This window comes from Thunnus thynnus, chromosome 11 (genome assembly GCF_963924715.1).
Source record: "Thunnus thynnus chromosome 11, fThuThy2.1, whole genome shotgun sequence".
In the NCBI taxonomy this organism is placed as follows: domain Eukaryota; kingdom Metazoa; phylum Chordata; class Actinopteri; order Scombriformes; family Scombridae; genus Thunnus; species Thunnus thynnus.
Window position 1 is genome coordinate 3,615,563 of NC_089527.1, and position 21,590 is coordinate 3,637,152.

Sequence of the window (21,590 nt, forward strand, 5' to 3'; positions counted from 1 at the left end):
GCTTGATGTAGTAAAGTATTGCAGTAAAAGTAGTGGTTTGGTCCCTCTGACTGATATATTATTATATATGACATCATTAGATTATTAATAGTGAAGCATCAGTGTTAGAGCAGCATGTTACTGTTGTAGCTGCTGGAGGTGGAGCTAGTTTACACTACTTTATATACAGTTAGCTAGTTTAGTCCAGTGGTTCCCAACCTAGGGGTCGGGCCCCTCCAAAGGGTCAGCAGATAAATCTGAGGGGTGGTGAGATGATTAATGGGAGAGGAAAGAAGAAAAAACAAAGTTCTGATACACAAATCTGTTTTCAGTTTTTGGACTTTTTCTCTAATCTTTGATTTTTGCTGAAATATTGGATCATTTGAACATTTATTGAAATGAAAGCATGTGAGAAGTTTAGAGGGAAAAATCACTATTTGGTGGAGCTGTTAACAACTCATAGACATGTGAAATGTGACCCCGACTACACACTGCTTTTTGTAAGACGTCAAAAGCCAAAAAGGTTGGAAACCACTGGTTTCATCTTTAACAATGTGTTGTATTTTAAAAGCTTGTTATATTATCCATTGTGTCAAATCTTCATGTGAAAAGTAACTAAAGCTGTCAAATAAATGTAGTGGAGTAGAAATTACAATATTTCCCTCTGAAATGTAGAAAGTAGCATCACATGGAAATACTCAAGTAAAGTACAAGTACTTCAGAACTGTACTTCAGTACTTGAGTAAATAAAGTGAAATTCTTTATAAATATACTCGTGAGGCTCCACGGCGGCGTCGGCAGCTCGTCTACTTCCACCTACATCCAGGGTTCGTCTGAAGGTATGTGACCCTTTCCTGTTTCAACGTGACAACGCCTCCGTGCACAAAGCAGCTCCATAAAGAAATGTTTTCCCAGTTTAATGAGGAGGAAGTAGACTGGTCTGCAGCCAGGTTCTGACCAGCGTGTGAGGAGTCAGTGGAGGCTGTTAGAGCAGCAGAATCACAGTTGAAGGAGACGAGAGAGAGAAAAACGCACATTATCATTCCTTAGATCAGCACATTTTTAGCTTTTTTGTTTTAAAAAACCTACAAAAACAGTTATTTAATAATCAAACTATTGCAGCGTTGCAGCTTTAGTTCAGGTGTCTACATACCTGTAGTTTATTTGTTAGGCTAGAACCTCCTGTAAACCTTTAAATAACCAAAACGTGACAGAGCTGACGTTACCTTCCACAAGATCCCTGAACTATATTTGTGTTATGCTTTTGTTTTCCTGCTCTCACTATCAGTGATTGTGATACTGAACAGACAGTTTGCATGTCTCTCGCCCGTCAGAGGTCTGATTGGGCAACTTGAAAACATATTTATGATTGCAGGCTATAACTAAACCCTAAAGTATCATCTGACTTCACTTGTTCTCCATCTTTCATCTTCATCACAGTAGAATCTGAAGAGGTTCAGTCCCAGCAGGTTAAGATGTTTGTGTGAAACACGACGAGCTTCTCTCTGCACTCAGAGAACATCATGTTGTTGGAAGGATTCCTGATACGTGACTGATAACAGTCGAGTATCTCGCCGTGTTCCTGCGTCTGTCAGAGCTTCAGAGTAGAAAGAGGCGAGGAGGAGATAAAAGGAGGAGGAGGAGGAGGAGGAGGAGGGAGCAGAGAGGACAGGACGGTGTCTCAGCGGAGCTCAGAGTTCAGCAGAAGAAGAAGAGGAAGACTGCGTGACCCTTCGTCAGCGGACATGACTGTTGACCGTCACTGTTTGTTCTGCTGTCAGATATCTGATGTGTTTCACTATGAATGTTTCCTCGCTGCTGCCCGGCGTCCTGCTGCTGCTGCTGCTGCTGCTTTCAGCTGCGTGTGATTGGCCGGTGGGAGCAAAGAAAGTAGATCCGGCGGTTTCAGCCGAGGACCAGGGAACTCACCTCCGAGGCCTCTGGAAGCTGCACATGAGGGACTCGCTGCTGAAAGGAAAAGGTGATCAAATGATCATTTCAGTCATTTTTTTACAGTAAAAGTGCCAAAAATTTGCTGATTGAAGCTTCTCAAATGTGAGAATTTTAGACATTTCTGTATCAAAATGATGGTAAACTGAATATTTTTGGGTTTGTACATTAAAACATTTGAACACGTCAACCTGGACTCAGAAAATCCAGATCCATGAAGACATTTTTCTCTATTTTCTGACATTTTTTAGACAAAAAGGTTCATGAATTAAGCAAGAAAATAATCAAAAGAGCATCAAAAGTTTTACTCCCAGGATGAAATCAGATTTGACCCTTTGGAGGGGCGCGACCCCTAGGTTGGGAACCGTAGTAGGATTTTACCTGTAACGGAGTATTTCTACATTGCTGCATTGGTACTTTTATTGCAGTAAAAGGTATCTGAATGCTTCTTCCACTGCTGCAAACAACCAATCATGTCTTTGTAATGCAGGTTCCAGTGATGGTCTAATCAGAGAAGGCCTCAAACAGCAGCTGCTCTACTGTCGCGTCTCGATTGGCTTCCATCTACAGATTCTGCCCGGCGGCGCCATCGGAGGCGTCCACAAACCCACCGAGTACTGTGAGTTCAGTCCACATGTATGACCTCGACACCATGACACACGTCAACCTGCTTTGTTTATATCGATTTGTTGTCTTCTTCTGAGGTTTTACTTGTTTTCAATATTTTAGAATCAGTTTTTATCTGAAGATTTGGCCACATGTCCGTTATACCTCATGAATATATTCAGGCCTTTATGTCCTTTCTGCGTTATTTGACCCTGCGTTTCTCCGTCTCTTTAAGGTTGGCTGAAGGTTTTCGCTATGAAACACGGAGTCGTAGGAATCAGAGGAGTCAAGAGTGGCTTGTACCTCTGTATGAGCGCAGAAGGACTGGCATCTGGAACGGTACGTAGCTGACTGCACAGCTCACACCGGCGATACAGCAGGATCCAAAGGGACATATTCTGTTTTTTGTGGTTTTGTTATTTATATCCTGTTCTGATGTCAGATGTTAAACATGGTCAAAGTTACAAAACTTGAGGTGAATTTATGTAGAAATGCTGCCTGTGAGTCAGAAGTCAGGGCTGCAACCTGCTCTGGATGCTTCGTTTGCAAAGTTGCCTCTACTTCCTCCTCGTGATGACGTCAGATTGTTCATCCCATAGCTTTGGTTGCTAAGGTGGTTGCTAAGGTGTTTTCATATGTTGTTCACGTTGTCCACTCCCATATTCAGATCTGATTCATGTACGGATGTATATGAGAAGTTGACATTTGGAGTAAAGAAGGAGAAAAAGAAGTGAAATCCTGCTACTATAGTTTGTTTACGTAGCCTCCAGAGCCGGAGGAAGCTTCCTGAAGCTGACCAATCAGAACAGAGTGGGCTCATCAGGAGGCGGGCCTTAAAGAGACAGGAGCTAAAACAGCCTGTTCCAGACAGAGGGGATAGTACGGCGTTATTATGGATCCCACTGCTTTTCTTGGCAAGACGCCCTGCGTAGCATTCGAGAGCTAGGATTGGCCAGGCGTCCATGCTGCTATTTCCTAACGGTATGATCAGTGGGTGTCTGGTGTTGAGTAATGAGAAAACATTAATTCTGAAGGACTATGAGTGAACAGTTTGAGACGAGCATAAAGTCTGTATTATGTGTAACTTATACCAATAAAGCAAAATTCAAATTTTGCTTCATTGGTATTAAGCCAGCTGCAGGCGGCCAAATCTTACATAGTGCACCTTTAAACCGTTGCAGAAGAACACAACTAGATGACGTCATTAGTGGCAGTCAAAGCTCAGATGATGGAAAATATGATGGAAATATGACATTTCTGCTTGTTTCATGTATTGATGTGAGGAAGGTTACAGTCTCCTCATCATCGCTCCACACAGATCTGATGTTTTCAGCTCTTCATGCTTCATGTACGTCATCATTTAAGTCTGTTTACGTTTGCTTTTTATACACAAAAACAAAAAATAAAAAAGTTTGTGATATTTTGAGAATTATCACTCACTGAATATAGCGTAAAGTTTACTGTTGACAGTGAATCAATGTTGTGATATCAAGATATCAAAATGCTGCAGAGACGTTAGAGGCAGCAGTAAATATTCAAACAGCTGCACAGATCAGTTCAGCTGCTGCTGCATCTCTGACAACGTCAGCGCAAAGTTACAAACAGGTGTTATTTGGATAAACTGACCACATACTAGGAATCTAAATGGTTACTTTCTCACATGAAAAAATATTAAAACTTAATAAAGTGACATATTATCAGCAGCTTCCAACCCGTCTCAAAATCTCCACCATTACTGCCGGTGGCTCAGGGCGGCGCTACTTCCTGTTCCTGTCATGTTGGACTGAAGGCAGACTGGACGCTGCAGTGACTCACTGTCACCTCTTGAGGTACAAAGTGGTGTTACGAGACAGGACGGTCCGGGGCTAGCTGGTTAGCATGCTAACTTCAGCAGATATCTCTGCAACACAATACATGGTTTAAACTAAAATTCTGGCCAAATCTTACATAGTGCATCTTTAATGGAGAATTAGCTGCTGTTTATCTCCTCACAGTCACATAACAGCAGTGGATGAAAAGGATTCGTTACATTTTCTTTTGCAGATTTTGTGCTACAGTTGGATGGAAACCTCGTTAGTGTCTGTCTGCTTTAAAGATTCATTTATGATAAACTTTCCTGTCTAAACACTGTTTGTAGAGCTGCATGATGGAACAGAAACACAGTTGGATGATATTCTCTCGCTGTCTGTTCCAGGAGAAGTTTACTGACGACTGCCTGTTTAAAGAGAACCTGGAGGAGAATCACTACACCACCTACTCCTCTCTGACTCACCCGGGACTCTATCTGGCTCTGTCCCACAAAGGAGAGGTCAGGAAGGGCAACAGCGTGGGCCGCCACCAGTCCTGCACCCACTTCCTGCCCCGGAGGACACAGTGATCAGGATCCTGCCTCAGGATTTACAGCTTCTGCAGACCTGTATCCTAATGAGGAAGTGAAGTCTCTCCTGCTGGATCTGAAATAAGAGCAGAGCAGAGATCAGCGTCTGGGCCTGAGAACATGGAGAACAAACTACTGAATATAAAACCACATTACAGTATTATTACAAGTTCATGGCTCTGCTGTGGAACAGATGCAATAATCATCCTTATTACATTTTTTCTACTTTGCTGACAAGCTGATGTCGGCTCATCACGCATAAACAGTCGTCCGTCCCGTAGCCTTGGTTGCTAAGGTGGTTGCTAAGGTGGTTGCTAAGGTGTTTCCATGTGTTGATCACGTCGTCCGCTCTCATATTTCAGATCTGATTTCAGGTTGACATTTCCTGTAAAGAAGAAGAAAAAGAAGTGAAATCCTGCTACTATAGTTTGTTTACGTAGCCTCCGGAGCCGGAGGAAGCTTCCTGAAAGCTGACCAATCAGAACAGAGTGGGCTCATCAAGAGACAGGAGCTAAAACAGCCTGTTTCAGGCTGAACTGAGGGGCTGCATAAAGGACCAGTAGAAGATAAATAAGGAGTTTTTAACTGGAAATCATGCAAAGATATTCCAGTAGAGCCCCAGAATATAAATATAGAGCTGGAAATGTGCAGAATATGTTCCCCTTTAAGTGTTTACCATTCAACAGCAGCTGGCTCATGTGAAGAAAGGTTGTTTAAAACACAGAATAATGCAGGTTTATTCTTTCCAAATTGCACATACATGGCAAATATGCCATAATGTTTATTTCTTTATTAGCTACAGTTATTTATCTGTAGTTTATTGAATGTGTTGAGTAGATTGGAGGATTGTTTGTGTCTAAAATGTTTAAATTACCTCCGATGTGTGAACTTACAGAAACTGAGCTGCTGTGTGACACTCAAACAGTGATTATTTCTATTTCTATGGTATTTATAGTGTTTTTGTCCATGTTGATAACTAGTATACATGATATACTTCTCATTTACATGTAACACAGGTAAAATTATTATCCATAGGCCGGCAACTAACAGTTATTATCATTATCAATTAATCTGACAATTATTTTAATTGTTTAGTCTATGCAATGTAACAAAATAGGGAGAAAAATCCTCATCGCACCTTCAGATGTTCAGTTTACAACGACACAGAAAAACAACAAATCTTTTTCACAAACAAGTTTTTCATACAACCTTATTGTCCTCCATGTAGTCCCAAACTGAACTTGTGTCATTTTCTTTCTCTTTAAACTTGCACAAATCAATATTTTTATATGACCAATGAATGTAAAAGGTGTCAGTTGTGACAAACCCACAGAAAATTATCATCAACTCAGCAGAGTCTAAAAATGAGCCTCTTGAAGCTCGTTTTTAGGGTTTTCCAGCCAGAAAGCTTCACTCTCTGCAACATAAATGTCTGCAGCAGGCAGCTGTTTACAGAGAAAAAACTGTAAAAAGCCACAAACAGCAAACAGACACAGTTAGCTGTAGACTAGCTGGTGAACATAGTGGAGCATTTAGCAGCTAAAGAGCCAGATATTTCCCTCAGGAGTTGGTAGAGAGCAAAAACAGACACTTACATTCACCAGGTGGACAGAAACACGACTCCAGATGAATGATGATGTCGTCAGTTGATGCAAACAGCAAACAGCTATAAGAACTTTATTAGGTGATAATATGTCAGTGTTGTGTTTACAACTTGAGTGACCAGTAGATTCTCTAAAAGGACTGAAAACATTTTCACATTTAGTGGAATATTGATCTGTGGTTTGAATCTTTTGTTGTTTTATAGATATTTTTGGATGATTAGATGAATTAGAATGAACTCTTCATCCAGAACGAGCCAATAAACAATAAAAACATTTGTAGTTTTTGTTACTTTATTATTTATTTTGTTTGTGTAGCTTTATTTATTTTTGTTTTATAATTCAGTGTTTAATAAAATATCTATTTTTTATTATGTTATTGTGTTGAAGTAGTTTTTTGCTGATTAGAATGAAACTCTCCACAAAATAAACTCAATCAGAAACTCAAATATCAAGAAAAACTTATTTATTGATTGATTATTGCTGATATGAAACATCAGTGGAGGGATGTTGAACTCTATCCATAACAGTAATGTTGTATTTCAGTGAGAAATATTTCTGGATCCCACAAAATGTATTTATTTATTTTTTAATAATTCAAGCTGACCAATAATTTGGCACAGCTGTGAATGACATAAATATATTTGGAAACATATTTTCTCACTTTGTCGTGCAGCATGTCGCCTTGCAGACAGTTTGAGTTTCATCTGAACCGGTTTGACCACAGCAGTGTTATTTATAGCTGCGTTCTCCTCACGATGAACCGTAATAACTTCAAATGATCCCCTGACATTTCATCCAGCGCCATCATCAGGTCGACCAGGTTTTTAGTTTCCTTCAGATCAGCGGACGAAGCTCCTCAGACTGTTAGAGACTCCAGACGGTTCACATCAGGCTCCTCAAGTACTGTACTTAAGTATAATTTAAAGGTACTTGTACTTTACTTGAGTATTTCCATTACAAAAAGCAGTGTGTAGTCGGGGTCACATTTCACATGTCTATGAGTTGTTAACAGCTCCACCAAATAGTGATTTTTCCCTCTAAACTTCTCACATGCTTTCATTTCAATAAATGTTCAAATGATCCAATATTTCAGCAGAAATCAAAGATTAGAGAAAAAGTCCAAAAACTGAAAACAGATTTGTGTATCAGAACTTTGTTTTTTCTTCTTTCCTCTCCCATTAATCATCTCACCACCCCTCAGATTTATCTGCTGACCCTTTGGAGGGGCCCGACCCCTAGGTTGGGAACCAGTGGACTAAACTAGCTAACTGTATATAAAGTAGTGTAAACTAGCTCCACCTCCAGCAGCTACAACAGTAACATGCTGCTCTAACACTGATGCTTCACTATTAATAATCTAATGATGTCATATATAATAATATATCAGTCAGAGGGACCAAACCACTACTTTTACTGCAATACTTTAACTACATCAAGCTCATAATACTCATGTACTTTTACTGCAATACTTTAACTACATCAAGCTCATAATACTTATGTACTTTTACTGCAATACTTTAACTACATCAAGCTCATAATACTTATGTACTTTTACTGCAATACTTTAACTACATCAAGCTCATAATACTTATGTACTTTTACTGCAATACTTTAACTACATCAAGCTCATAATACTTATGTACTTTTACTGCAATACTTTAACTACATCAAACTCATAATACTTATGTACTTTTACTGCAATACTTTACATCAAGCTCATAATACGTATGTACTTTTACTGTAGGAGGATTTTTCATGCAGGACTTTTACTTGTAATGGAGTATTTTTACATCGTTGTTTTGGTATTTTTACTTAAGTAAAAGGATCTGAGTACTTCCACCACTGGACATTCTCATCATCCTCAACAATGCTAATTAGTAAATGTTAGCATGCTAACATGCCATAGTAAATATTAAACCTGCTAAATGCTAATGTTGGTATTTAGCTCTGCCTCTTTACAACCTCACAGAGCAGCAGACATGACTGTAGACTCTGAGGATTAAATCCACAGTCCTCCTTCTGTACAAAAAATGTATTTAAAAGTTTATCTGAAGCTAATATGAAGCTTCAGCGTCCAAATGAGTCAAATCAAGTAGATATCTTTCAACGTTACAGTCTTTTTAGTGCCAAAGTTCCTCTTTTTGTTACTATACTTCCACCTGCAGCTCAACAGAGAAACACTGTCCGAGGAAACACAAAGAGGGAATTTGATGCTAAAAAGACTGTAAATGTGTCAGATATCCACTTGATATGACTAACTCAGACTGATGAAGCTGAATAGAAGCTTCACACAGACTTTTAAATGACTGTGTGGACACACTGTGGATTTTGGCCTCCATCACTTCCAGAGGAATGATTACATTACTGTTCCTATGGACGCCTGACTGCTGGTTTAAGACACACCTGTCCCTTAATAACACGTTTGATTTTATAAATTCTTGTGAAAGCAGCTGGACAGTGAATCCTCTGTGACCAGCAGCCCCCCTCCTCCTCTCTGTACCTCGTCCCCGGACACTTTGGGGACACACGAGTATGTAATCCTACCCACAGAGTGGGAGGTGCAGGGTCACCCGATCCCCACTGCGAGTGGCAGCACTCACCTGCTCAGGTGTCCCTTTGTACCAAAGTGCAGACGCAGCAGGAGGGCAGCATCAAGACAGAGAGGAGAACAAAAAGAAACAAGAAGAGGGGAACAAGGACTGAAGGGGGATGTGGTCTTAGACAAAGCACAGCTGGCTTTGGATAATGGCACCATGACGAAGACCTACGTTGAGATCAGTACGTTGGACGTGACTTCATCCAGGAACATCTTCTCTCTTCATCTTCCTCATCTTTCTGCCTTCTCTTCCATCTTTCTCCTCCATCAGTGTCGTCTACACTCATCCTGCTGTTTCTCATCTCTCTGCAGATCCTGCTGCCAACTCTGCTGCTGCTGGAACATCCACCGCCCCGCCAGTAAGTGATCAATACATAATCAATGACATTATTGCTGAGACAATGATTTAATGGACAGGAAATGTTTAGTTTATATCATTGATAATTGATTGATGACTGAAGACGTCTGCTTGAGGACATTTTATCTGATGAACTAATTATTGATTAATCATAAAACAGTCAGAATTAATTGGAAATCTGATTACTTCTCCTACAATCTTACATTAGCTTAATGAACTTTTAAGTTACATCCCAAAATGTTTAACATTCATTTTAAAATGTGACTCTGACATGTGTGTTAACAGCTTCTGGTGTGAACAGTGTCTGATTTATGCTTTGCTGCTGATCATTTGATATACATTTATACATATATACATTTATACATATATACTTATATACATTTATACATTTATACATATATACTTATATACATATATACATATATACATATATACATATAGATATAAGACTTTATTTTTCCTGCCTAATTTTAGGTTTCTCTTTGTGTGTGTGTGGTTTCCTAGTTCATTCGTTTTTTAAACAAAAATAATGAAGGAAAAAAGAAGTCAGATTAAACAATAATTATCATCAGTTGCAGCCCTAAACGATAATGATAATGATAATGATGATGATGATGATGATGATGATAACGGGACTCTGGTTCTCACGGTTTTGTGTAAACAACGTGTTACTAACTGGTCAGAACTGTTTTCTGGTTTTTGCTAATTTGATGAGACACAAAACATCATGTCGAGTCATTTTTATTGTTACAGTTTAATATCACAAATCATTAACGTTTGACACCTTTTATTTTATTTTATATTTTATTATTTACCTTTTATCTTCAGACTCTCAGATCAGATCAGAAAAACTCCCCAAAAAGCCTTTAAACTGGGGTTTATTCTCTGTTTATCACATTGAAGTGCACATTCAACATGTTGATGTTAATCTTCAGCTGTGTGTTTCTGTTGATTCATGTCCATCCATCAGTTTTAATCAGCTGGTGATCAAACTCGTGATCTTTAGTCCAGGAAACAGACGACCGCCAGCTGCTCCAACTGACTCATTCAACAAGTCTCATCTTCTCTCTGGAAACACTGAGTCATTTTTTAACCCTGTTGTAGGAACTTCAAGCAGAAGCTGAGCAGCCGGACCCCTCCAGGATAGAGGTGGTCTCAGTGACGGAGGAAGACCTCCCCACTGTCGAGACCCCCACCACGCTGAACGTCAGCCCGCTGGGCAGCTTCGCCGCCGCTGACCCCCAATCAGAGAACGATCCTGCCAAACCTGAAGAACCTCAACGTCCGGCTGCACCCAGTCCAAGCATGCCGATCACCAAGGTGCAGCCCTTCCTGAACGGTGAGACCTCGCCCTGGTCCTGACCGACCCGGTATCAGGCCAAAGCATGTAATACACCCACCGGTCCACCACGTCAGTGTCACGTTTCACCTCAGCTAGGCGGGAAAATTATACACCGAACCAGCAGGGGGCGACGGATTTATGATGTCACAGCGCTGTGGTTGAGGTCTGGTTGGGTTTAGGGAAAGATGATGGTTTCTGTTAAAATTATCGCTTTAAGATTTCAGTAGCGGAAGTCTTCTGGTTTCCGTTTGTAGTCCGAGTCGTATGACCAATCACGTTTGAGCAGCTTTGGTTGCATGCAGGTAAACAGTGGAGAGCAAAAGAGGCGGAACGCATCGGCTATCGTCTGATGTCAACGTAGCTTTTTATTAGCTATTATTATATATCTGTTTATAGAGATTAGCCAAAATGGCGTCTGGACCATCTCAAGTTGCTAATTGGACTGTAAACAATGACCGGCGCACAGAAGAGGAAGTCTTGGCCCAGATATCCATTATCTGATATCCACTCGTTACGCCGGAATCCCTGAAATATCGGCCGATGTTACCGGAGGCTAAATCATCATCATACAGATGGCCGACGGGTTCCAAGATAGAAGTTACTACTTCCTTAAAGTTAGGCAACCGTCATCGTCGTGGCAACAGTGAACACCACGACAATAGTAGTTACGCTTTTTTTTTAATTTTCCCAACTTGCGGTTGGAGGCGGGAAGCGAACAGTGGTCTCCTGCAGTAAGACCATGGATGTATTATAAGAGCTGGATAAAGGACTAAAAATGGCGCCCATTCAGTCCTATAGGATTTGCTCGCCTGGCAAAAAAAGTTTCTAGCTTCCGGGTTTGCTTCCGCGTTGTGCGGCCCACTGAATATGCGCAGTAGTGTTTCCCTCGCTGGCCCCGCCCACCAGTTCCCACTCAGCCCGTAGACTTTACATTGTGATGAGGTCACGGATTTTAAAATCGCTTTTCTCGGCTTGAGGGAAGTTTTACAAATATAAAACCTCCATGGATCAAAAGTTCATTATATAAAGAGTCATAATTGATGTTGTTGACAGTTCGAGGTGTCCTGTCCACAGTTTTACAGGCGTCTCTTTTATAATGGTGGTCTATGAGGAAAATGCTTTTTGGGCCGCAGGGGGATTTTTCGCTGCAATACCGCGAGTGACCACCGGGGGAACCTGGCCGCAAGGCAGAGCAGCAGCGCCCTATCCAGCTCTTATCATACATCCATAAGTAAGATCCGCTAAGTCCACTTTTTGCAAGTTAGGATCTATCCCTCCACCCAACCCGCCACCCCTGAATGAGGAAATCTGTCACCTTATATAGACGTCATCTGAACTGAAACACTTTACAGGCTTTTTGAGAGTCGTACACGTGTGTCCTTTTCACGCCAAGGCGAGGAACAAACATGACCCTGATTCAGTGTCCTCTAGTGGATCAGCAGGTGTGTTACAAGCTTTGGCGTGATACTGGTCCGTCCTGACGTCATGGTGCGGCGTGAAACAGTAGATATGGGAATACTGCTGAAAGGTCGTTACGGGAGGATCTGCTTTGAATATGAGCTGATATGACTCACTGTGTTACGAGGAAAACGGTCCTACATCTGCCTCACATTAACTGACTGTTCCAGTCTTTGGCTCTGTGTTTCTTGGTCGTCTTTACTTTCCCAACAGAGAAATAATGTTTCCTGACTCGCAGACATTTCCAGACAGTTATGTGGGATTTTTATTCTGCTTTAAGTTGCTTTTATTGGCGGTGATGAATCACTGTTTGATCAATAATGAAGAGATTTAAAACTGGAAAAGAAGAGAAAAGGAAACTTTGCTGTTTAATAAACAGAAAGCACAAAAGACCAACAGAAATATAAAGAAAGTAGCAAGTAGAAGGAACTCAATGTGGTCCAGATGTCAACAGAAAAAGCAATAAACATGAACATTAAACAATAAACATAAACACAAACATAACAGTGTAATATAGAGGGACAGTAATCTGTTTAGTAGAGGTGGACTGTGTGCTTTGCATATTAATGTGATATAAACTGTGTGTGTACAAAAAAGCAGAATATAAATAGAAGTATGAATACCGATGTAGATATAAATGTGTGTGTGTGTGTGTATTAACAGGATATTTGTGAAATATGAATCACTTTCTAGTGATATGATGTTTCAACAGGAGCCTTCAGAGGGTTTTATTTGAACTCTAAAGTGTGTTTTGGTTTATTAAGGGTAAAGTTTCTGTTATTTTATAGTTTTCTTGTCATCAAAAGTCACAAAAAGACCAAAGACACTGAAATAATCCCACTAACAAGTATTTTCTTTGTATCCAAAGCCTGATATATATTATTCATCGTACCATAAAGCTCCACTGTTGTCCAACAAGAGTCTGTAGCCGTGCTAGCAGCTCTATGAGGCTTCAGTGCCTCAAGCTAACTGCTAACGTTAGCATGTTAGCATGCTCACAATGACAACATGCTGGTGTTCAGCAGGTGTGATGTTTATAATGTTCGCCATCTTAGTTTAGCGTGTGAGCATGCTAACATTTGCTAATTAGCACTAATGCACCATCCATGCTAAAAACTATTAACTTTAAAGTCCAGATGAAACATTTCCAGAGTATCTAACTTCCATATCGTGACGTATTTTCAAGGTCAAACAGGACAGACAGGCGGGACGTAACATTGAGCGTCGTAATGACTCTGAGCTCTGAGCCGTTAAAAGATTGATTGATGGGTGGATGCCATGATATGATTGGTTGAAATTGGTTGGTTCAAGCCTTTGTAAGAACAGGTCATATTTAGTTCTACAGGAAGAAATATATAATTGATATAAGAATACAAATAAATTGATTTTTTTGTATTTTTTTGGCATGTATTGTTAAATAGATGCACAGCATGACCAGGGATGTGATCTGAGAGGGTTAAAAAGGCATTTTAATATTATATTACATGAACACACACTGTAGTTTATACCAAACATAGATTCATCCGCCGCTGAAAGTAGTCCCCAACAACTGCACTATTTACTTTTGTTTGTTTGGTAAAAAGTAGAGCGACTAGTTGTTTTAGGGAAATTACTGAGCCTTTAAAAAAATGTAAACTATATTATTTGTCAGCTGTTTTTATAGATGTTTGTCTTCAGTAGGAATTATTGGACTTGGAGTGTCACAGATACAGTTTCATGGATTAAATGTTGTTTCAGCAGCTTTCAGTTCTCGTCACATTCTTGAGAGAAACGACACATTTTATAGATTTTATTTTATAGATTATATAAATCATATGATGTTTGAACTGTTGGTGGCTCATGTTGTTTTGAATTATATTAGTTTCAATCTCCCAAAGATCAAACACAACTCTCTTTTTTTTGATTTTGGTTCTGATTTTGTCAGTTGTGCCATAAATCTCTTGTGTGATCAGCTGTTATAGAGCTGCGTCCTGATTGGCTCGTTACTTTTGGAGGGAGGTCGGTGGTCTCCAAACACGTGGTACAAAACTGAAAAACGTGACAGCAGAAGAGAAATCCTGATCACTGAAAGAAAAGTGGAGAATTATTTTTGATTTACTTTCAACAAAATTTTAGATTTTGTGTGTTTTGTGTCATTAATGGTTATGAACTGAATTTCATCCCATAGTCCTGCAGGTTAAAACATCAGTTCATGAACTCTTGTGTGTCAACAGAGGACGACTTGGATAAAAGCTGGAAGAGCAGAGTTCTGGCCCACCGGTTCGAGCTGCTCATCGCTTCCTGCGTCATCGTGGTCGTCGCTCTGGCTCTCGGCATCGGCCTCGGAGGTGAGGAACTCCCGATAATGGAGCCGCTGTAGCGTGGACGACGGCCTTCACTCATCAATATTTGATGCGGCTCTTACCTGTTATACAATTTAGATCCCGCAAACACCTTGTAGTCAGAGAGTACGAGGTCACTGACACGTTTACGGTGTTCCAGTTACATCACATTAACCTTTTTATACACAGCAAACAAACATTACACAGGGATTGTTTTATCAAAGTGTTTTTATTAATAGACATCTACAAAGAATAATAATAATAGTTATACCCACTCCTCAATACACACAAACCACCCAAATAATAACTTTAAAACTTATGCTTTTGTTGATAAATAAATAAGGAGGTACAGTAAACATTCAGTCGATGCTTCTAGCTTCCATATTTTCTACATAATGTCTCTAATTCAGCGTCCATATGTTTGATTTTCATTCAGATAAAATAAGACTTCTGGCAAAAAGCTGCAACTACATTTGACTTTGAATCAGTGAAGATGATGAAGAACTGTAAACATGCTTAAAACAGACTGATGATGTGTATATTATTTTAATTATTTTACACCATAAATCATCTGGAATTTGTTATACGGGACATATTTAATATTTATTATATTTATCATATTTGATATGCTGTCAGCAGCCATCTTTACTTCATACTTGTTTGGGGATTTTTTTGGCTTCAGTCTGGTCTTCAGTGTTGAGCAAGTTAATGACACATTACATATCACTCATTAACATATCACACATTACATATCACACATTAACATATCACACATTACATATCACTCATTAACATATCACACATTACATATCACACATTAACATATCACACATTACATATCACTCATTAAAAACGTGATTATTTTAATAATTAACTAATTAATTAATTAATTAATAACAGCAAAAGCAATCAGCCGTCAGCTTCGTTAAAGTGCTTTTAGACAACATGAAGAGCAAAAACACAAAGAGTCTTTCACATTAATTACACTAACGAGTCACTAATTATATCACTAACTTATAACTGTCTGAATGGCCACTGATGACTCTATAACTCTACAGTTATAGAAAGTGACATTATAGTTTAGTATTTATAGGTATAATGAAATATAAATTTACAATTTTACAAAAAAATACAATTTATGAGTCAATTTATACATTATACTCTATTTATTTATTTATTTATTTATATGATTGTTTATGTCAGAATGTCTTATTTATTTTGATGTATGTTTAGTATTTTTACATTCTGGAGGTCCATACTCTGTATGTTTATTAATAATAACAATAATAATAATAATAATAAGGTTACAGGGTGCTGCAAGTATAAGAAATAACAGAAACAACAACCAAGTTAACACAGTTAAATAAAAACAAACAAACAAACATGAATGCACACACTAAATGCCCCTAATAAATTTCAATTCAGTTTTATTTATATGGCGCCAAATCACAACAAAAGTCATCTCATGGCACTTTTCACACAGAGCAGGTCTAGACCGTATCCAATGAACCTGAGACTGTTTACAGTGTCTGTGCTGACATTATTCTCCTCCATATGGACGTAAACACCCTCAAACAGCCATAAAGCTATAAGTCAGCACTTTAACTTTATCTTTGTTTATTTTTAAAGGAGCTATATGTAAGAATAGCGCCGGTCATCCTGTAATACGTCTTTATACCTCAAGAGGCAACAGTGAGTCACTGTAGCGTCCAGACTGCTCTAAGAGAAGATGAAGAAGCCTTCTGTACTCTTACATATAGCTCCTTTAAATCCAACGTGCTTGTGTATAAAGTAAAAATACTAAATCCTAATACTTTCTGAGCATGTAGGCTAACTGTTTTCCTGAAGAGCGGCTGGCAGTGATCACTCACCCAGACGGTGTTTGGGAGTAACTGGTGTCAAATGGAGCTGCGTCTGTGTCGACACGGCTGGACAATCAGATGATTATCTGTGAAAACACTGAGCTCTAATCAAATCAGCTGCTTTCTGCTGCTGAATACACAAGCTGATAAAGTTATAAAGTGAGAGAGAGCTGCTGAACGCTCTGATGTAGTAGAACAGATTAGAATATAATAATATAATAATAATTATAACAGGTTTGGACTGAAATAGACTCAAATAAGCAGAATAATCAGTGAAAGAGTGTCTGAGTTTATCCAGAAGTACTGAAGTAACATAAAATATCAAATATCATTTAAAAAAAATGTGTGTGCACAAAATATTACGACACATGAGGGACCACTGTTTAAAAAAAATGTGAGATTTCAAGAATTAAGTTGAAATATTTTGAGAAGAATTGTGATTTACTGAGAGTAAAGTTGTAATTTTTCAAATATTTAATATTCACAGAAAAAAAATATATTTTCAGAATGAAGTCAGAACATTTCGAGGACAAAGTTGTAATTTTTCAAAAAAAAAACCATTTGAGAAAGAATTTGTAATATTTCTAGAATATGTTGCTTTGAGAATAATGTAACACTTATATGTTGATTGTGAGGATTGATGCAAATATGAATAGAAGATGTTACAGTAATTATTGATCATATCTGCTTTGTCCTCACAGTTGGTATCAAATGAAATGAACTAAATGCAGTTTTCTGCTTTACAATCCACCAACACTGTGATCAGTTTAAAGACCTTTTCACTTGTTTTCAGTCAGAATCATCATCTCTTCATGCTTCACACTTTTACACTTTTAAACTTCATTATAACATCAGTGTTTACTAAGTGGAGAAATTAAAACTGGTTACATACAAACTAGTTGTTACGTAGATATGAGTTGTTACTTAATATTTATATGTTAATATGTGAGACGTTTAGATTGAAGAGTAAAAGGTGGAACATGTTCAAGATGTCTGACCATTTCACAGAAAAAACACTTTATACCTCAAATTACTAAACCAATAAAACCAATAAAACTAGACTAAATGACCAAATAACATCAGTGAGCGTAGAATAATCACATATTTCTCTCTAACTGCTTATTCTAAACACACATATTTCTCATGTATGCAGACAGAAATAAAACAAAGTCACACTTACATTCACAAAGATTAACAGTCAAGTTTATTTTATCTTTCGACCCCTAAAACTGTTATTTCTGGAAGTTACGTGACAACTCGAGATGCTACAGTCACTTCCTGTTTACATAATTGGACGGTGCTACCGATGTTTCCCAGCAATTTTACCACTCTGTGTGTGTGTGTGTGTGTGCGTGTGTTTGTGTGTGTGCGTGCATGTGTGTGTGTTTGCGTGTGTTTGTGCGTGTGTGCGTGTGTTTGCGTGTGTGTGTGTGTGTGTGTGTGTGTGTGTGTGTGCGTGTGTTTGCGTGTGTGTGTGCGTGTGTGTGTGTGTGTGCGTGTGTTTGCGTGTGCGCGTGTGTGTGTGTGCGTGTGTTTGCGTGTGTGTGTGTGTATGTGTGTGTGTGTGTGTATATGCGTGTGTGTGTGTGTGTGTGTGTGCGTGTGCGCGTGTGTGTGTGTGCGTGTTTGCGTGTGTGTGTGCGCGTGTGTGTGTGTGCGTGTGTTTGCGTGTGTGTGTGTGTATGTGTGTGTGTGTGTGTATATGCGTGTGTGTGTGTGTGTGTGTGTGTGTGCGTGTGTGTGTGTGTGTGTGTGTGTTTGCGTGTGTGTGTGTGTGTGTGTGTATGTGTGTTTGTTTGCGTGTGTGTGTGTGTGTGTGTATGTGTGTGTTTGCGTGTGTGTGTGTGTGTAGTTGGTCTGAGCTGTGTGGGGAAGTTTCGTTGTGGTTCGACGTCTCAGTGCATCAGCAGCTCGGCTCAGTGTGACGGAGAGATTCACTGTGACAACGGAGAGGACGAGCTCGGCTGTGGTGAGAAACACAACAACACACACACACACACACTCTGACCCCAAACCACACACTGACATAAAGCATTCAGCATCACCTAAACCTAACTGTAACCTTCACCTTAAATCCAAGTCTTAACCTTCAAACAGTCTTTTGATGTGCTGAAGATCAAAATGTCACTACGATGGTATAAAACAAGTATTGTGTGTGTATCAAAGTCTGATATATCTTATTAAAAACACATCAGTGAGTCACAGCGCTGCACTGGGTGACATGTTCCTTCATCATGAAGAGTTTGGACACGTTTGTTTAGAAACGGATCCAAAGACTAATAACAGCATCATGTTTTCAGTCTCTGGAGAGTAGTTCTGTGTCAGGCGTCCAGACTGAAATCATCTTTGCATTAAAACAGAGCAGCGTTGGTGTTGGCGTGTTGTTTAAGGTACCGGTCAGATGATGATATACAGTCCAGGAAGCCTAGTTGGAGCTACAGATTAATGCATTTAAAGGCTTATCAGAAGCTAAAACACCACACAGCAGTTTGCTGCGATGATTGTGAGGTAAACAGTCCAATATGGCGTTCTCCTTACAAAGTAATCCTGCAGGAATGTGCGCTTGCATGTACATAATCGGCCAACACGGCGCCTTGCCGGGTGACGTGGCTTTACAGTAAAAGTTGAGGCAGATTCAACTCTTTTTCTCGTGTTTTGCTGAGATCTCTGCAGTGACGCTGCTCCCATTCAAATGAATCAGAGGGCTGCGTTTGTCCCACACAGAGCTGATGTCGGTCTGAGGCAGACGCCACTGAGCATGTGCGGGAACGAGATTCAGCTTCACTCTTCCTGACTCTTGTTCTGGTCTTTGAGAAATATTTAATGTAGTAAATTTCTCAAACAAGAAGTTAGTTTCTAAACAAACTAACCAGGAATAAGATACATCAGGCTTTGATACACACACGATACTTGTTAGTCGATCAGTTCATCGTTGGTTTGGATCCAAACATGAGATTGATCCTTTAACATGTCTGTCTGTGTGTCTGTGTGTCTGTGTCTGTGTGTGCGTGTGTCTGTGTCTGTGTCTGTGTGTGTGTGTGTCTGTGTGTGTCTGTGTGTGTGTGTGTCTGTGTGTGTGTCTGTGTGTGTGTGTGTGTCTGTGTGTGTGTGTGTGTGTGTGTGTGTGTGTGTGTGTGTGTGTGTGTGTGTGTGTGTGTCTGTGTGTCTGTGTGTGTGTCTGTGTGTGTCTGTGTGTGTGTGTGTGTGTGTGTGTGTGTGTGTGTGTGTGCGTGTGTGTGTCTGTGTGTGTGTGTGTGTGTCTGTGTGTCTGTGTGTCTGTGTGTCTGTGTGTGTCTGTGTGTGTGTGTGTGTGTGTGTGTGTGTCTGTGTGTGTGTGTGTGTGTGTGTGTCTGTGTGTGTGTGTGTCTGTGTGTCTGTGTGTCTGTGTGTCTGTGTGTGTGTCTGTGTGTGTCTGTGTGTGTCTGTGTGTGTGTGTGTGTGTGTGTGTGTCTGTGTGTGTGTGTGTCAGTGCGTCTGAGCGGGAGCAGCTCGGTCCTGCAGGTCCAGAGGGGGGGAGTCTGGAGGACGGTCTGCGCGGAGGACTGGAACAACTGGCTGGGCGTCTCTGCCTGCAAGCAGCTGGGATACTCCAGGTCTCTGCCTTTGTTTCCATTCTGTCAGCCTGTTGTCTTGACGTCGAGTCTCCTGCGCTGTGCAGCAGTTTATAACAGCTGTGAACAGTCAGTCCACCGGTCTGATGTGGTCCAACGCTTCTGTCTGGACATCTGTTGGATGGATTGTCATGAAATTTGGCACAAATCTTCATGGTTATAAGATGATTCATTGGTCTTCCTCTGACTCTTCATCTCACATCATCAACAGGACATTTTCATTTGTCCTTTATATTTTTGCCCCACTGACAGGTCAGAGCATGAAGTCAGTCTCATTAGTCAGTTTCTGTATCATATTTAAACTCCACGGTCATTCAGATCAAGACTTTATAATTCGAAAACAAACAAGTGTTTCTCCTGTGAATAAAGTGCACCTGTCAGCTCTGAACTTGTACATTTCATGATCAAAATTTCAAAACTTGAGGTGAATGTATGTAAAAATGCTGCCTGCAAGACAAAAATCAGGGCTTCAAACTGCTCTGAACACTTCGTTTGCAGCGTCACCTCTACTTCCTCCTCGTGACGACAACAGATTGTTTGCACATGCCCACACGGCCGTTCCGTAGTCTTGGTTGCTAAGGTGGTTGCTAAGGTGTTTCCATGTGTCGTCCACTTTCATATTTCAGATGTGATTCAGCTCCAACATGTACGGATGGATTTGAGAAGTTGACATTTGTAGTATACAAATGCTACTATAGTTTGTTTACGTAGCCTCGGTTGCTAAGGTGGTTGCTAAGGTGTTTCCATGTGTTGTTCACGTTGTCCACTCTCATATTTCAGATCTGATTTCAGGTTGACATTTCCTGTAATGAAGGAGAAAGTCGTGTAATCCTGCAACTATAGTTTGTTTACGTAGCCTCCCGAGCCGGAGGAAGCTTCCTGAAAGCTGACCAATCAGAACAGAGTGGGCTCATCAGGAGTCGGGTCTTAAGAGACAGGAGCTAAAACAGCCTGTTTCAGACAGAGGCTGAACTGAGGGGCTGCATAAAGGACCAGTAGAAGATAAATAAGGAGTTTTTAACTGGAAATCATGCAAATATATTCCAGTAGAGCTCCAGAATATAAATATGTCCCCTTTAAGTCACTGGTTTGTGCCTCTTAAGAGTAAATCTGTTTGTGCTTCTTGCATGAGGCTCATTATCAGGTGAAAGTTTGACGAGCTGAACGTTATTTTTTGTCTTCGTCAGGTACGTGGAGTCGTTCTTCGTCACTCAGACCTCCATTGAGCAGGACCTGCAGTACAACCTGGTGTCCATCAACCTGAGCCAATCACAGATCATTAAGCTCCAGAACGCCACAAGCTTCAGGTACGAAGCACATCGCCGTCTGAATGAATGAAGACGTATGTAAAGTAACTAACAGCTGCTTCTTTATGGATCTAGTTTTGTTTTTGTTTTGAGTAAAAAGTTATGAATGAAGCACATTATTTATCTCATAGTTTCCACAAACTGGTTGCTAGTCTCACACAACAACAGCAACAATAAAACAAACAATAATTTCAAATCACATTGATCAATAAAACAAGA

The 21,590-nt window shown here is 39.9% G+C and overlaps 2 protein-coding genes across 3 annotated transcripts in view; both read left to right on the forward strand.

Annotated features, from left to right (window-relative positions):
- Positions 1-21,084, forward strand: fgf9 (fibroblast growth factor 9). 2 transcript variants are annotated; one of them, XR_010930550.1, is made up of 5 exons: positions 1-1,960; positions 2,420-2,548; positions 2,771-2,874; positions 4,730-5,207; positions 20,790-21,084. XR_010930550.1 is itself a non-coding variant. In XM_067602831.1 (4 exons), exons 1-4 carry the CDS (start codon positions 1,768-1,770, stop codon positions 4,910-4,912), a joined length of 609 nt encoding a protein of 202 aa, XP_067458932.1. In that variant the 5' UTR covers positions 1-1,767; the 3' UTR covers positions 4,913-7,067. The 2 variants fall into 2 exon arrangements, 1 of the variants encoding a protein (XP_067458932.1); XM_067602831.1 differs by lacking the exon at positions 20,790-21,084 and having other exon boundaries at positions 4,730-7,067.
- tmprss3a (transmembrane serine protease 3a) overlaps positions 9,310-21,590 on the forward strand; it is a gene marked incomplete at its 5' end in the record, with an annotated part of 20,132 nt that continues 7,851 nt past the window's right edge. The window contains 6 exons of the mRNA XM_067602788.1: positions 9,310-9,471; positions 10,575-10,809; positions 14,484-14,597; positions 18,306-18,422; positions 19,923-20,046; positions 21,252-21,371. Of these exons, the coding sequence (XP_067458889.1) occupies positions 9,310-9,471; positions 10,575-10,809; positions 14,484-14,597; positions 18,306-18,422; positions 19,923-20,046; positions 21,252-21,371 (872 nt within the window). The remainder of the gene's footprint in view (positions 9,472-10,574; positions 10,810-14,483; positions 14,598-18,305; positions 18,423-19,922; positions 20,047-21,251; positions 21,372-21,590) is intronic.

What these genes read in the sequence shown, in the direction of transcription:
- fgf9 (XM_067602831.1), top strand. Translation starts at nt 1,768, where the DNA reads ATGTGTTTCACTATGAATGTTTCCTCGCTGCTGCCCGGCGTCCTGCTG. An exon ending in CCACAAACCCACCGAGTACT is followed by an intron (nt 2,549 to 2,770) that starts GTGAGTTCAGTC and finishes CGTCTCTTTAAG; the next exon opens with GTTGGCTGAAGGTTTTCGCT. An exon ending in AAGGACTGGCATCTGGAACG is followed by an intron (nt 2,875 to 4,729) that starts GTACGTAGCTGA and finishes TGTCTGTTCCAG; the next exon opens with GAGAAGTTTACTGACGACTG.